A 12,469-nucleotide genomic window follows, 5' to 3' on the forward strand; every position below is an offset into this window, starting at 1 on the left:
ACGCAAGAAGCACAGACCATGGCGCCCACGATCGAGTCCATATGCAAAGATGTGTCCGAATATCTGGCGTCGCAGCAAGTCAGGCCGACGGGCTTGCTAGTCGGCGATCTAAAAAGCTGGCTTAGGTCTTACGTTACTAACACAGGGGAAGCTGTGCCCTTTGACGACTTTGAGGAGCGAAAGCAGTTTGTCCGCGACCTACAACAGTCCATTCCCCGGCTCCTCTTTGAGCAGTTCTCCACAAATGACGCCGCCGTGACCTACTTGTTTTCGGCCGATATCGACCGGGTGCGACGCTTCTGCCACTGCCTTATTGACGCCGAAAGCGACTCGGCATATGAAGTCGTGATTTCGACCGTGGTCGTACTGGTCAGCTCCCTGTCAGGTCTTTGTGAGTACTATATCCACCTTCTGTGAAGCGCTCCTTTCCAATCTAACGATTTATCAGGGGTGTCCCAACAATATAAGGATGCCCCTTCAAACAAGAGTTATGGCTGCCATAATCTGCCCAAGGACGAGACCGCCCTTTCCACTGATACTAAGTTTGCAATCAACTCGGCAGAAGATGAGGTAAGGAGCACTCGAACGGCAAATCCCGTGCCGGCATGTAACCGATTGATGGCTAATACGACACCAGGTTTTGGATCGAGACATGCACGTGTGTGTCGTATCTGGCTTTGAATTGCCCAATGTCTGCCAGATTGTACCCGTGGGGCTGTCAGGCGAAGTGTCTGAACTCTTCTATGACTACCTCGGCGAGCTGGACCCTCAGTTTTGCGAAGACGTTAAGAGTGTGCTTGAAGAGGGGCTGAATAGTCCTAGAAACATGATTTGCCTAACCCAAACCCTTCATGAATGGTGGCGAGACGGTTGGTTTGGCCTTGAGCCGTTCTATGAGGGTCTGGATGAAGGTGGCAACCCATTCATCGACGTGCGGTTCTGGTGGTTGAACCAAACCAACGTTGGACTCTACACCATCATGGGCGGCGGCTTCCCAACTCTTGGCCGATTCTTCGACTTTAGGGGCCGGGCAATTCATAACGGTGACGTTATCAGGCTTACCGCCCAGGACGGAATTGATCTGCCAAGCTTTGTACTCCTGCGCTTGCAGTGGTTGATGCAGCTGATGACCTGCTTGAGTCGGACTACTATGAAGAAAGTCATAGTGCCACAGAACGTGGCACTTCCAATCAGGACATCTCCAGGCAAGGCGTCTGAAGAAACAGCCCTTCAACTCCCAGCACCCGAAGGGCAGGCAGCTCAAGGTCAAGAATCTCAAGCACAAGCACCTCAGGAGAAAACCCCTCAAGCTCAGGAAAGCCCAGCCGAGGCAATTCCAACCAAGGTACTCCAAACCTCGGAAAACTCGCCCAAGGCGGCTCCAGCTCCGGCTCCGGCTTCAGCTTCAGCCCCAGCTCCAGCCCCAGCCCCAGCCCCAGTTCCAGCTCCAGCAAAGGTGCCCCAAGCTCAGGCAAGCCCAGCCAAGGCAGCTCAAGCTCCAACACCTCAACCCAAGGCAGCTCAAGCTCCAACACCTCAACCCAAGGCAGCTCAAGCTCCAACACCTCAACCCAAGGTAGCCCAAACCCCAACACCTCAACCCAAGGTAGCCCAAACCCAGGCAAGCCCGGCTAAGGCACCTCAAGTTTCAGGATCCCTCTTTGGCACTTTATCTCAGCCTAAGGCCCCTCAAATCCCGGGAACTCAACCCAAACAATCCATATTTGGCAGTCCATCTCAACCCCCGGCACCTCAAGCTTCAGGATCCCTCTTTGGCACTTTGTCTCAGCCCAAGGCACCTCAAATCCCGGGAACTCAACCTAAACAAACGATATTTGGCAGTCCATCTCAACCCAAGGTAGTTCAACACGAACCCCACAACCCCTGAAAGACTAAATAGACAAGATAAATATCAAGAAGTGGTCAATACTGGCAGTAGTTGCAACAATCAGACATTTAAGTACCTTGTATCAAAAGATATATCCTGTATTGAGTGACATTCAAGTGAAACTCAAGATTCAACCAATAACTAACGTGCAGAATGCCCGATGTTGTAGCCATTGACGCCCTGAAAGAAGATAATATAACATGCTTGGTTACAAAGTACTAATCTAGTTCTAATACAATTCACTGGAGTCATAGGACTCCTATGCTGGTATCCTTCGCAGTATGTAGCGAGTCCTCCAGTATATTAGACAGGCCAGGTGATATCAATATTGCATCCGAGTCTCAAAGAAGGCCAATCCGAATCCCCCCACGAACAGGTCCATCCAACACTTTTGCACAAGCTCATACGCTCTGCTTCCTTGCCCAGCCAATCCTGGACTTGACGGGGTCAAAGACTACAAATGCAGACTTGAAAGCAATGCTGCCAATCAAGCTGAAGCCGAGCTCATGCGACGATTGTATCCCGCCAAAGCAGTAGTCTCCGTTGCCATCGAATATGGAGAACTTCATGTACAGAGCAGGAATGGCTATTTCAACACCGCCGACATCAAAGGTGAAGTCGGGCATCTCGCTGTCACAGGGGAAGATGACGCCTCCATACCGGTCGCTCCATCTGGCACCGGGAACCTTTCCGTAGTATTCGATTATGTATGGCATAGGTACCATTACTAGAGGACTGGTTGTATCAGCCACTGCGTACTCGGTTCCAGTGCCGGAGGGCTTGGCCTTGCTGGTGAGCCCGCCTACCGTAAAGTTCCAGTAGCCGTCTTCGTTGAACACGTCTGTGTATCCAATGTCTCCTGTGTATTTGTCACTATCGATGGAGCCAAACTCAACAGTTCCGGCAACAAAGTGTTTCATATCCACGGTGAAGACCTTTTCTTCAAGTTGGTCCACCACGTTGTCAAAAAAGTTGAGCTGGGGCTCGGGCCTCACGGGGTTGCGGGAACTGAATGCCATGCCCATAACACCGGACATACCTACCGCAGTCTCAAAGCCATAGGAAGACCTGGCTACCTGAATCGCCTGATTCTGGCAGCCAAGCGACCTTTTTCTAGTACCAAACGATATAGAATCCCGATACACGTCACCTGAGGCGGCCTTGCCATTCAGGTGCTCAATTTGCCATGAATATCCTTGCATCAATCCAGATGAAATGGAGCCCCCCGGAGTATAGGGCTCTTGGAAGTCGTTACTTATGGCCTCTTTAGCCAACATCCACACACCGGCTGAGCTTGTATCAAAGATCAGATTAAACCTCTTGTTAGAATCCCCAACTCTAGTACTGACGGCGAATGAATTGTCGATGGAGCCTTTGATGGCCGCAGAAACAGAGTCACGCTTCCAACGCCGGGTCATTGTGGCGTCCAATTCTCCGGGGACAACAATGCCATATTTTGTGTACAGGCTAGCAAGCGCCAATGGGCCGTCTGGGCTTGATTCTGTGCTGCGGGCTTGCTTGATGGACCAGACACCTTTGGTTTCGGAAAAGACGTCCACGAGAGAGTTCGGGTCGGAGGAGGAATCACGGCCAGCAGAATTGAGAGTCGGCAAGAGTAAGGATAGAGCAACATGTGAGACGGCCAAGGCCGTAGACACAACCGAGAAAATGGATGGACTCATAACGAGTTCGGAACAAGTTGACTTTCAAACAGATAGCTGGAAAAGTACTAACTATGTCGGAGTGAAGAAAATGTATTAGAGTACAAAGGAAGAAGAGCGCGGGGAGGTCATCATTAATAGTACCCGCGTCACCATGATTCAAGGGCTAGTGTAAACTAGACGGTGTGGCTTAGCTTTGCTTTTTACGCTCAGCCAAAGGAACAGTAGGTAGGACGGCTTCACCGGGTGTTCGCTCGGTGGTCCGTGTGAGGACTTTCGTGATGGCTGAAGGCTCTTCCTTCACGATCGGAAAATCGGCCGTGAGAGAAAAAAAGTGGCATATTAACCGGGGCCGCAAATGGGAAAATCACAGGTGTGTGTAACAGGAGACTCTCACGGTTTGCAGAAACCTCCAGTCAACCTTTGGCTTTTCCCATAACTAACTGGTCTTTCGAGTCTGACCTATAGGCACAAAAGGAACTCTTTTCCAATTTAACAGCAGAGCTACTTAACCTGGTCCAAAGGTCACGAGTCTCGTCAAGACTCCCGAGCTGTATCTATTCGCTCGGGATACTTATTTTCTCGTAGTGGGGCCTCGCGGCTTCTTTGAAATGGCATGATGGAAAGGGGCCACTCCTAGAGCCGGGCACCTGAGCACAAGCTACCATGAATAATCAACAACTGTGCCTTTTTGGCCCTCCCTCTACAACGTGATCGGCAAGAGGAGATCGACTAGCTGTGGCCAATCCGAGAAGCAGTTCTCACTCGAACAATTTGCGGAAGTACCTAAACTGAGAAGTATAGTGCCAAGGTGACCAAGTGCAATGAGAGGTCCTAATTTGATAGCAAAGCAGCAGCTCTCGCATCTAAGGGTCAGTTCTTGCACGAGCCACCTGGAGGATCGTTGTAGTACATCGCTCTCCACGAAAAACAAAAATCACTAGTTACGTCATTGACTTCAAGCACCCGTCGTCAAAACGCTTTTGATCTCCTGTTCTAGATGAGCGCCAACGTGTTATGTGGAATATCTACATATTACCAGTCTCCCCAGGCGTCCTTGTAAAGAGTCAGGCGAGGACGGTTTTACAAAAGCTATCCAATCGAGTTGCAAGGAGCTAAACGCAGGGCCATTTTTGCCATGATTGAGTGTATTCTCCAAGGTCAAACCACTGTTATCTCGCACCAATATGCCGGGCCTAACCCTGCACACTTTTTTTTTCATTTCATTTCATCTATTTTACATCAATCGGAGTGTTCGTCAAACACTCATAAGATGACCAGGCAGGTCCTGGCAACCTGGCAGCGGCATAACCGGCTGCCGGGATCCTCCGATTCAGACTGCCTTGGTGACCGTAGTCTCCCAGCTCCGAAGAAACTGTAGACGCCGACTCGGGATTTCCCTGTGGTGATAAGCACCTCCTGGCGCAGGATACATCAGGGGGGATACATGAAGACTGTGATAATGAAAAAGGAAAAGAACAGGAAAAAAAGAAAGAAAAAGAAACAAGTAATACACGAAAGAAAGCACCCAAAGACAAAACAGAAATACAAAAACAAAAACACACCACGCCAAACGCCATCGCAGCTGGTCATTCCTCTCTCGCCCTCTTCAACTTCTTGAGGAGCTGCTTGCTTCCTTTGACTGTAGGGAGAAGCTTTTTAACGAGTCTCTCCGTCAGCCGTAGCCTCTGTGGGATCGAGTCACACGTCCACGGGTGCCACGGGGTCTTCTCCTGTCCACATCTCGGACAATCGTGAGCGGCCCCGGTGTGCTCGAACCTCTGGTGGTACGTGACAAAGTCGCCGTGTCCAGAAATTGCTGCCATCAATGTGCCAATATCGAGTCGGTCGTGTTCCCTGTAGTCCTTGAACTTCCAGGGTTCGACGGGCTCTGGCTTGTCTATATGGGAAGGCCCGTTCTGTGCCCCCCACCACGTCTTGAACTCTGTGGCCGCTTGCTCCCGGCACCAACGTTTTGCCCTGGAGAGCGACATCTCGAGCCCGCCAACTTCAGTCCCAGCAACCCCTCTGGCTAACCGGTCGGCTCTTTCATTGCCGGGGATGTTCTTGTGGCCCGGTACCCATCTGACTCTTGCCTTTGGCGCAAAGAGCCCACCCTGTCTCAGCTTCCAGCTTGCCAGGAGTCGTCTCGTCTCGTCGATGACTGTTTGGGATGTCCCCAGGTCGCCCTCTTCTGCATTCAGACGGTTCACAATGCCCCTGTTATCAAGACATAGGTAAAGGTCGCCGGTCGTCTCTTGCGGTAGCTCGTGGGCCGCTTGCACGGCGTGTAGGGCTGCGATTGCCTCAGCGTCAGCCACTTCTTGCCAGGTGCCCAATGGTTTGCTACCTTCGGCGCAGGTCGTATTGTCTACCACCAGGGTCCACCCGGCCCCTGCGCCGCCGTCTTTGACTTTCGCCCCGTCTGAGTAGGCCCACACCGTATCAGGCCACGCCATGCGCAGGTCCTCTAGATGTCTGGCTACCTCCTCATCTTTGTCGCCCTTTGCCTCGATGGGGTCGTCTGGTCTCTCCTTTGCAGGTCTCACCCCGCCAGGGCTAGGTATCGTCCTGGGCAGGAGCCTAGAGAGAGTCTGAATTCTGTTGCCAGTGTCCCAGTCCTTACACAGGTGGGCGTCGTCAAGGTTGTGCAGCCGGGTTGCCTCTCTTCGAGCGTTGCTATCGAGGAGGATCTCTGCTGGCGGAATCATCGCTGCGCGGTGTAACAGTCCGATTGGCGTCGTTCTGTACATTGGCAAGGCTGCTCGGATCGCTTTCCTGAGGGCTATATCAAATAGCTTGGCTGTCGTGGCGATCTTCCGTTCCTTGTGCATCGGCCACCAGGCGGCCGCAGCGTACGTCAGTTTGGAGACTGCACAGGCTCTCACTACATGTAGTAAAAGGCCCGGGGGAGCTCCCTTGTGGCATCCTGCGAGGAGTCTCAGCCCGCTGGCTGTGGTCTCAATCTTCCTGATCGTCTTGTCGCGGTGCTGAGTGAACGCTAGCTTCCTGTCCAGCTCTAGTCCGAGCCAGCGGAGAGTGCTGCCCTGTGGCGTGGCCTCCATAACGTTCCCGTCCGGTAACTTCACGGGAGGGTTCCCTGCCTGCTTTTTCTTGGTGAGGTGCAGGATCCCCGTCTTTCCCTGGTCCAACTGTAGGCCATTTCCTCTGCACCAGTTATCAGCCCGTTCCAAAAGGAGAGCCAACCCCTGTGCATTGGTCTTCAAATCTGGCGAAGCCCACAGGACACATCCGTCGTCTGCGTAACCCCTGGCTCCCGGTAGAGAGCTGTATAGAGGGGCCATGAACAGCATGTAGAGAATCGGGGAGACCGGTGACCCTTGGGGTAGTGAGCCTCCCAGCTGTCTCGTGTCCGTGACATGACCGTCCATCGCTAGCGCTGCGCTTCGTCCTTGTAGGAACGACCTTGTCCATTTGCACAGTGCTATTGGCCACCCTTCCTCCTGGAGTCGGTTGACCATGCGGTTCGGCGTGACAGTATCGAAAGCTCCTTTGACATCAAATGTAGCTATCGACACTGCGTTCTTCATTTCCCAGCCCCGTTCGATCTCGTCTACCAGACTGAGCAACAGGTCTGAACACGCGCGCTTTGGAATCGCACAAGCGTACTTCTTGGGAATGACGTCTCTTTCCACGGCTTCATAGGCCAGCCGCCTTGCCACCAGTCGCTCCAGGCCTTTGCCTAGGGTCGGTAGTAGCGAGATGAGTCTGTATGCCCTTGGCTCTCGACGGTCTCTCCCTGGCTTGGGGACCGGACACATACGAGTCTTCTTGAAAATGTCAGGGTGTACTCCGTGGGTCAGGGCCACTTGGTAGAGGCGAACAATGGCTTCTTTCAGGTGCGGCCAGGCCTTTTTCCACAGATCGTTTCGGAGTCCGTCCATTCCCGGGGCTGTGTTTGCTGGCTTTTTGATGGCCCGCAGCACTTCTGCCTCGGTTGGGGGGTCCCAGACCCTTCTCCCGTCTTCGTCTAGTGGACCCAGTGCTTCGTCGTCTTCTCGTCTTGTCGGTGCATGCACGTCCAAAAGGAGTTCGCACTTGTCCCTGGTGTCTGACAGCATCTCCCCGTTGGGCTTCTTGAGAGGAGGGGTGCGTTGCTTGGCCTGTTTATGGGCCCAGTTGGCTGCTTCGAAAATCTTTCTCGTGTCGTTGATCTCCCTGATCTCCTTCGCGTAGTAGTTTTTCTTCGCTCTGCGAGCCTCTTTGCACAACTTCTTCTTTGCCAGGTTCCTCTGCTCTGCGATCTCGGGCCTAGCTCCGCCGCTTCTCATGGCTTGTTTCCACCTTCGTCTGGCTCTCCGGTGTACTTTCGCGGCTTCCTTGCACCTGTCATCCCACCAGGGCACTCCTCGTTTGTTCGGCCGTACCTCCGGGGCACAGACCTCCACTGCTTGTTGTAGTCCCACAGTGAGGGCTTCAGCAAGCTTGTCAGCATAGCCCTGCGGGCCCCCTTCAATCGTCTCGGGGTCGTCGGCTGTCAGTCCCTCCAGATCGTCTTTGAGTCGCTTGCATTCCTTGGCGAATCGCTCCTCGTCCAACTTCTTCAGGTCTCGTCGCTTTTCCGTGGCGTCGCTGTCTGCTGGTGCTCCCTCTATGGTCGTCATGAGGCCTTCATGGTCGCTAGGTGATAAGTCTGGAATGATTTCCGTCCTCACCGTCCGTTGCGCTAAGAGTCCTCTGGTCGCAATGGCCAAATCAATGGTGTGTCCCCTGTCGTGGGTCGGGCCTAACCGGGCGTTGAGTACGACTGCCTCATGCTCCTCTACCCACTCCAAAAGTTTTTCCGCTTCGGGAGACGTCCTCTCGCATTTCTCGTCCCATGCCCGATGGTGGAGGTTGAAGTCTCCAACTATCAGACTAGGGCTGGATATGCGAGTCTCTAAAAGTCGTAGGACCGCCTCGTTTGTTCTTACAGACCCTCTGCCTGCGTTGTATATGTTTATTATCTGGATTGTCGTGTTTCCAGATCGGATCGTCACTGTCGTGATGTCAGGGTGCTCCTCTCCAAGTGACCTGCACTCAAATCGTAGTCCCTTCCTCACGTACATTAAGGCCCTTGGTCTTGGGTCCCATGTCGTCATTGGTGCCACCAGGTCGTATTGATGGTGCGTCTGTGTTTTATTGGCTTTTTTATCTTTGCCCACCCAGGGTTCCTGGATGGCAATGATATCTGCTCCCAGAGTATATGCCTGTTGCAATGCGGTTGCGTGTGATGGCGCTGCCTTCTGCACGTTAACCTGCGCTATTCTGACATTCTGCTTCCTTGTTGGCTCTGTAGGGCCCTCCATCATAGTTCTTCTTCCCGGGTCTCCATCGCGTCGGCCGGGGAAGTGGCGACATCATCCTTGTTCTTGGCTTGGGGGGGCCCGGGCTTCTCTGCGTCTTTTGCGGAAGCAATCTTCGTCGCGTCGTCGTTATTGGCGGGGGGCTCTGTGGCGTCCATTTCATGGTCACCATTGTCTCGTATACCGTGGGGGGAGACAACCCTTCTTCTCTTTCTTGAAGCTTCATCGCCGGTGTTGCGCCCGGTTGGCTCCTCCGCGGTGGTTTCCTGGGAGTGACCGCGGGCCCGGGGACGTCTGGACGGGTACGAGACCGGTCGTGTCGTTCCCATGAACGCCACGTGGTTGGGTCTTCCCTTCATCTTTTTGGGATCCAGCGCAATCGACACTGTTCCCTCGTGCATGCCCTCCTGGATCCACCACGATAGGGCCAGGGGTGCACATCCGAAGGCTTCCGTGGCCGCCGTTCGGATGTCCTCTTCAGTCACGGCGCGGGCGGCAATTTTCCCGTCGCTTCCGAGCTCCCGGATGGTTCGCTCAACCCGGTATACACGCACGAATTGCCACGTGCAGGGTTCTTCGACTGTAACTGCGCCTAGAGCCTTCTTGATGTGCTCTGCGCGATCCATTAGGTCTTTCGCCTTTCCTTCGGCGACAAGTATCAGTCCCTTCTTGCTGAAGCCCGCCTCCAGCACTCCCTTCCCTTTGGGGACTCCCTCGTTGAGGCGTCTAGTGATGGCGCTCGGGCTAAGTTCCCTAAACTGGGATCCTTCCGGGAGCTCCACGAATACCTTCTTCTCCGCGCTCGTGCGCTTCTTGGTCTTGGGCTCTGGCTGAGGCGCCGGTTCTTTTGCCCCCTTCTTGGCAACTTGCGACCATGTCGAGTTGTTCGTCTTCGGACCGCTGGTCGGTCCCGTGGCCTTGTCCCGTCCCTCGCTGGGGGACGCCTTCGTAGTCCCGTTATTGGCGGGCGTGTCTTTTCCCGACTTGCTCGGTGTCTCCTTTGCGGCTGGCGCTGTGCTGTTGCCGCGGGCGTTGTTGGTCGTCGAATGTAGAGGGGCTGGACCCGCAGTCGCGGTGTCCACTCCTCCGCCTGACTCGCACCACCACTTCAGGGTGTCTGCCAGCGCCTTCTCCAACTTCTTTCTCTTCTCGGCCCCATTCTTGATCGAGGCGTCTTTGAAGGCTTTAGTAGCCCCTTCGTCCATTTTGGCCGCGATTTCACCCGCGATTTCGGCCAACGCGGTAGCTTCCTGGATCTTTTTCGCGTGCCAGTTGGCCAGGGTGTCCGCCATGTTGTTCTTGGGCGGCGCCTCCGGGCGTGATGGCTGCGCCTGCGCGCTTGCAGTGCTGCTCGGCTCCGTCATTCTAGTAGTACTTCTTCGGTCTTTCTTAACGGAAAGAGGCGTCTGAAATCGTTTTTTGAGGTTGTTGAGAGAGAAAAGTCGTGTTGATGATGTAGTGAATAATAAGGGTTGCTTAGGGTTGACCCCTATTCCTGTAGGTGTAAGAGGGAAGTTTTTGTAACCCTGCACACCCATAAAGGACTTCCTTTATCATTGAATCTTAAAGTAAGCTCTTTCACATACGACCATAGCCTGCGGAAAATACGGGGTCCCGTCTGCTCCCCCTTAGTCAAGCCACAGAGCGCCGAACCAGTAGTATGGTGGGTGACCACATGCGAATCCTCGGTGTTGTATGTCTTTTTGATTTTTCTCCACTGAATTTGGTGGTTACACAAACATTATCATCACGACAAATCTTGTCCATGCCTGTTGTGATATCAAGTCCCAGCCACAAAGCCAGCCACGGCTCAGCCACATCACGTGAATACATACCCCGCCTGCTCCTCCTAGCATACATGAACCCGTGCCCTGCTACATAGAACTCTCCCTTGAATATACTTAATTTCCATGCAAAATCTCAACAATGCCTGGGTTTTTTTTTTTTTTTTTTTTTTTTTTTTTTTGCACGCGAAGAGACCGCCTGTTGCAGGCCCCTGTCGCATGTCCAGAATCGTAAACTTGGCTTGGTAGAATCTTCATCGCACGTGCTGCGCCACGACGTCGGTCTCCTGGACCATCCGCAAAGTAGCCCTCAAAGACACAATGCCGGCGGCTGTTCTGTAGATCCGGAGATCATTTATACTTGTCTTAAACCCGAATTCCATGAATTGCCGCGCATAGACGCCTTGCGCGCTCCGCGGATACTCACTCGCCGGAGGCTTAAGCGACGTAAGTTAAACGAGGATACATCACCTCGGATAGATGTACGTTCGTACAGCTCGCAGTCAGATCGTACCCCTGTCGTCTCGGTGAAAGCTAGTAACTTGTCGCGGCCCATGGCTAGAGAACTACCACTGGGCCATCGTGTGTCGTAAAAGTAAAGATGCTCGTCTTCAGATGAACACCAAGGAGTTAGGAGATATACACTCGGCAGACTTGCCGGGTCGGGCCCGTGGGGAATGAAGATAGCCCGCTCGCCATGTATAACGAGCTGGTGGTGTCTTCCTCGACCATATCGCTTTTGGTTCTCTTCTCCACCACTCACTTCTGCATCTGCATTTTCTGCACCAGAAAATACGACGACGAGGACAACTACCTGGACCGCGAGCCCGTCGACTGCGGCGCCGACACCTGCACGGGCTACGGCTGCAACTTCACGCCCTACGACCTCGACGCCATGAAGATGGGGGCCCTCGGTGAATACGATTTGCACTCGGTGATGCATAACAACCTCGCCACCTACGGCTCCTGGGACATGGTCGGCAACCCGCTGGAGCCCAAGGCCGAAGTCGAGTTCCCCCCTCTGCCCGACTATCCCTTGGTTGTCGATGCCCAGCGCGTCTGCGAGCTGTACCCTGAAAGCCGCACGAGTGTCTGTGGCAACGGCATTGTCGAGGCCGGCGAGCAGTGCGATGATGGAAACAATGTCAACGGTGACGGCCGTACTGTAGAGTACACTACTGAAGAAGCCGGCCCATCGACTACTAGAAAGTAATGGAGAACGGCGAGAAGTCGGATGTTGCCGAGTGTGCCAACCAATGCAAGCCTTGGCCCGGGTCCAACCCCTTTCGTTGCTTCTTGCTCATTCAACATGAGCAGATTGATGGCTGATGATTTAGAGAACCTGTTAGCAATAGACAATACCTGCTTTGTACTTTGATGTCCCCGAGTCCTGCCACAATGTAGTTTGTGTTACACAAGACACACGACATAGAAGCCCCCAACCGCCTCCTCCTCTTCCTACTCCACCACGTTCTATATATCCAACTATCTCCCCCCTTCTGCCACATACGACCACAGCTTGTAGAAAGCACGGGATCCCGTCCGCTCTCCCTTAGTTAACCCACAAAGCGCTGGATCAGTACTACGGTGGGTGACCACGTGGGAATCCCCAGTGTTGTATGTATTCTTTTTCCTTTTTCCTTTTTCTTCATGACTTGCGAGACATCTCACACATTCAGCATGGAAACTCCAAGTTGTATGTGTTCTGCCGTTTGAAGCACCAAGTTGGTCGGCGATATGGCATCCGTTTCTGAATTTTTATATTCGCAATCAAAAGAACTTTGTATTCCTTTAGTTACTCCAACCTTCCCTCCTACAACCCTCGGGGTG

The 12,469-nt window shown here is 53.4% G+C and overlaps 5 protein-coding genes across 5 annotated transcripts; 2 read left to right on the top strand and 3 right to left on the bottom strand.

Moving 5' to 3' along the window:
- Positions 1-18: 18 nt before the first annotated feature.
- Positions 19-1,888, top strand: BROUX77_007405 (uncharacterized protein; the record flags this gene model as incomplete). The annotated part of the gene is made up of 3 exons (XM_073752496.1): positions 19-391; positions 449-570; positions 638-1,888. The coding sequence occupies 3 exons, from the start codon at positions 19-21 to the stop codon at positions 1,886-1,888; spliced, it is 1,746 nt and encodes a 581-aa protein (XP_073601698.1).
- A 401-nt stretch (positions 1,889-2,289) lies between these two features.
- BROUX77_007406 (uncharacterized protein) lies at positions 2,290-3,570 on the bottom strand (the record flags this gene model as incomplete). Its single annotated transcript, XM_073752498.1, has 1 exon — positions 2,290-3,570. One exon carries the CDS (start codon positions 3,568-3,570, stop codon positions 2,290-2,292), a length of 1,281 nt encoding a protein of 426 aa, XP_073601699.1.
- Positions 3,571-5,138: 1,568 nt separating this feature from the next.
- Positions 5,139-8,174, bottom strand: BROUX77_007407 (uncharacterized protein; the record flags this gene model as incomplete). Its single annotated transcript, XM_073752499.1, has 1 exon — positions 5,139-8,174. One exon carries the CDS (start codon positions 8,172-8,174, stop codon positions 5,139-5,141), a length of 3,036 nt encoding a protein of 1,011 aa, XP_073601700.1.
- Positions 8,175-8,857: 683 nt separating this feature from the next.
- BROUX77_007408 (uncharacterized protein) lies at positions 8,858-10,219 on the bottom strand (the record flags this gene model as incomplete). Its single annotated transcript, XM_073752500.1, has 1 exon — positions 8,858-10,219. The coding sequence occupies one exon, from the start codon at positions 10,217-10,219 to the stop codon at positions 8,858-8,860; it is 1,362 nt and encodes a 453-aa protein (XP_073601701.1).
- A 1,117-nt stretch (positions 10,220-11,336) lies between these two features.
- Positions 11,337-11,852, top strand: BROUX77_007409 (uncharacterized protein; the record flags this gene model as incomplete). The annotated part of the gene is made up of 1 exon (XM_073752501.1): positions 11,337-11,852. One exon carries the CDS (start codon positions 11,337-11,339, stop codon positions 11,850-11,852), a length of 516 nt encoding a protein of 171 aa, XP_073601702.1.
- Between the last annotated feature and the right edge of the window lie 617 nt (positions 11,853-12,469).

This window comes from Berkeleyomyces rouxiae (genome assembly GCF_048999995.1).
Source record: "Berkeleyomyces rouxiae strain 22BRR77 chromosome Unknown BrBRR77_ptg000012l, whole genome shotgun sequence".
Classification (NCBI taxonomy): domain Eukaryota; kingdom Fungi; phylum Ascomycota; class Sordariomycetes; order Microascales; family Ceratocystidaceae; genus Berkeleyomyces; species Berkeleyomyces rouxiae.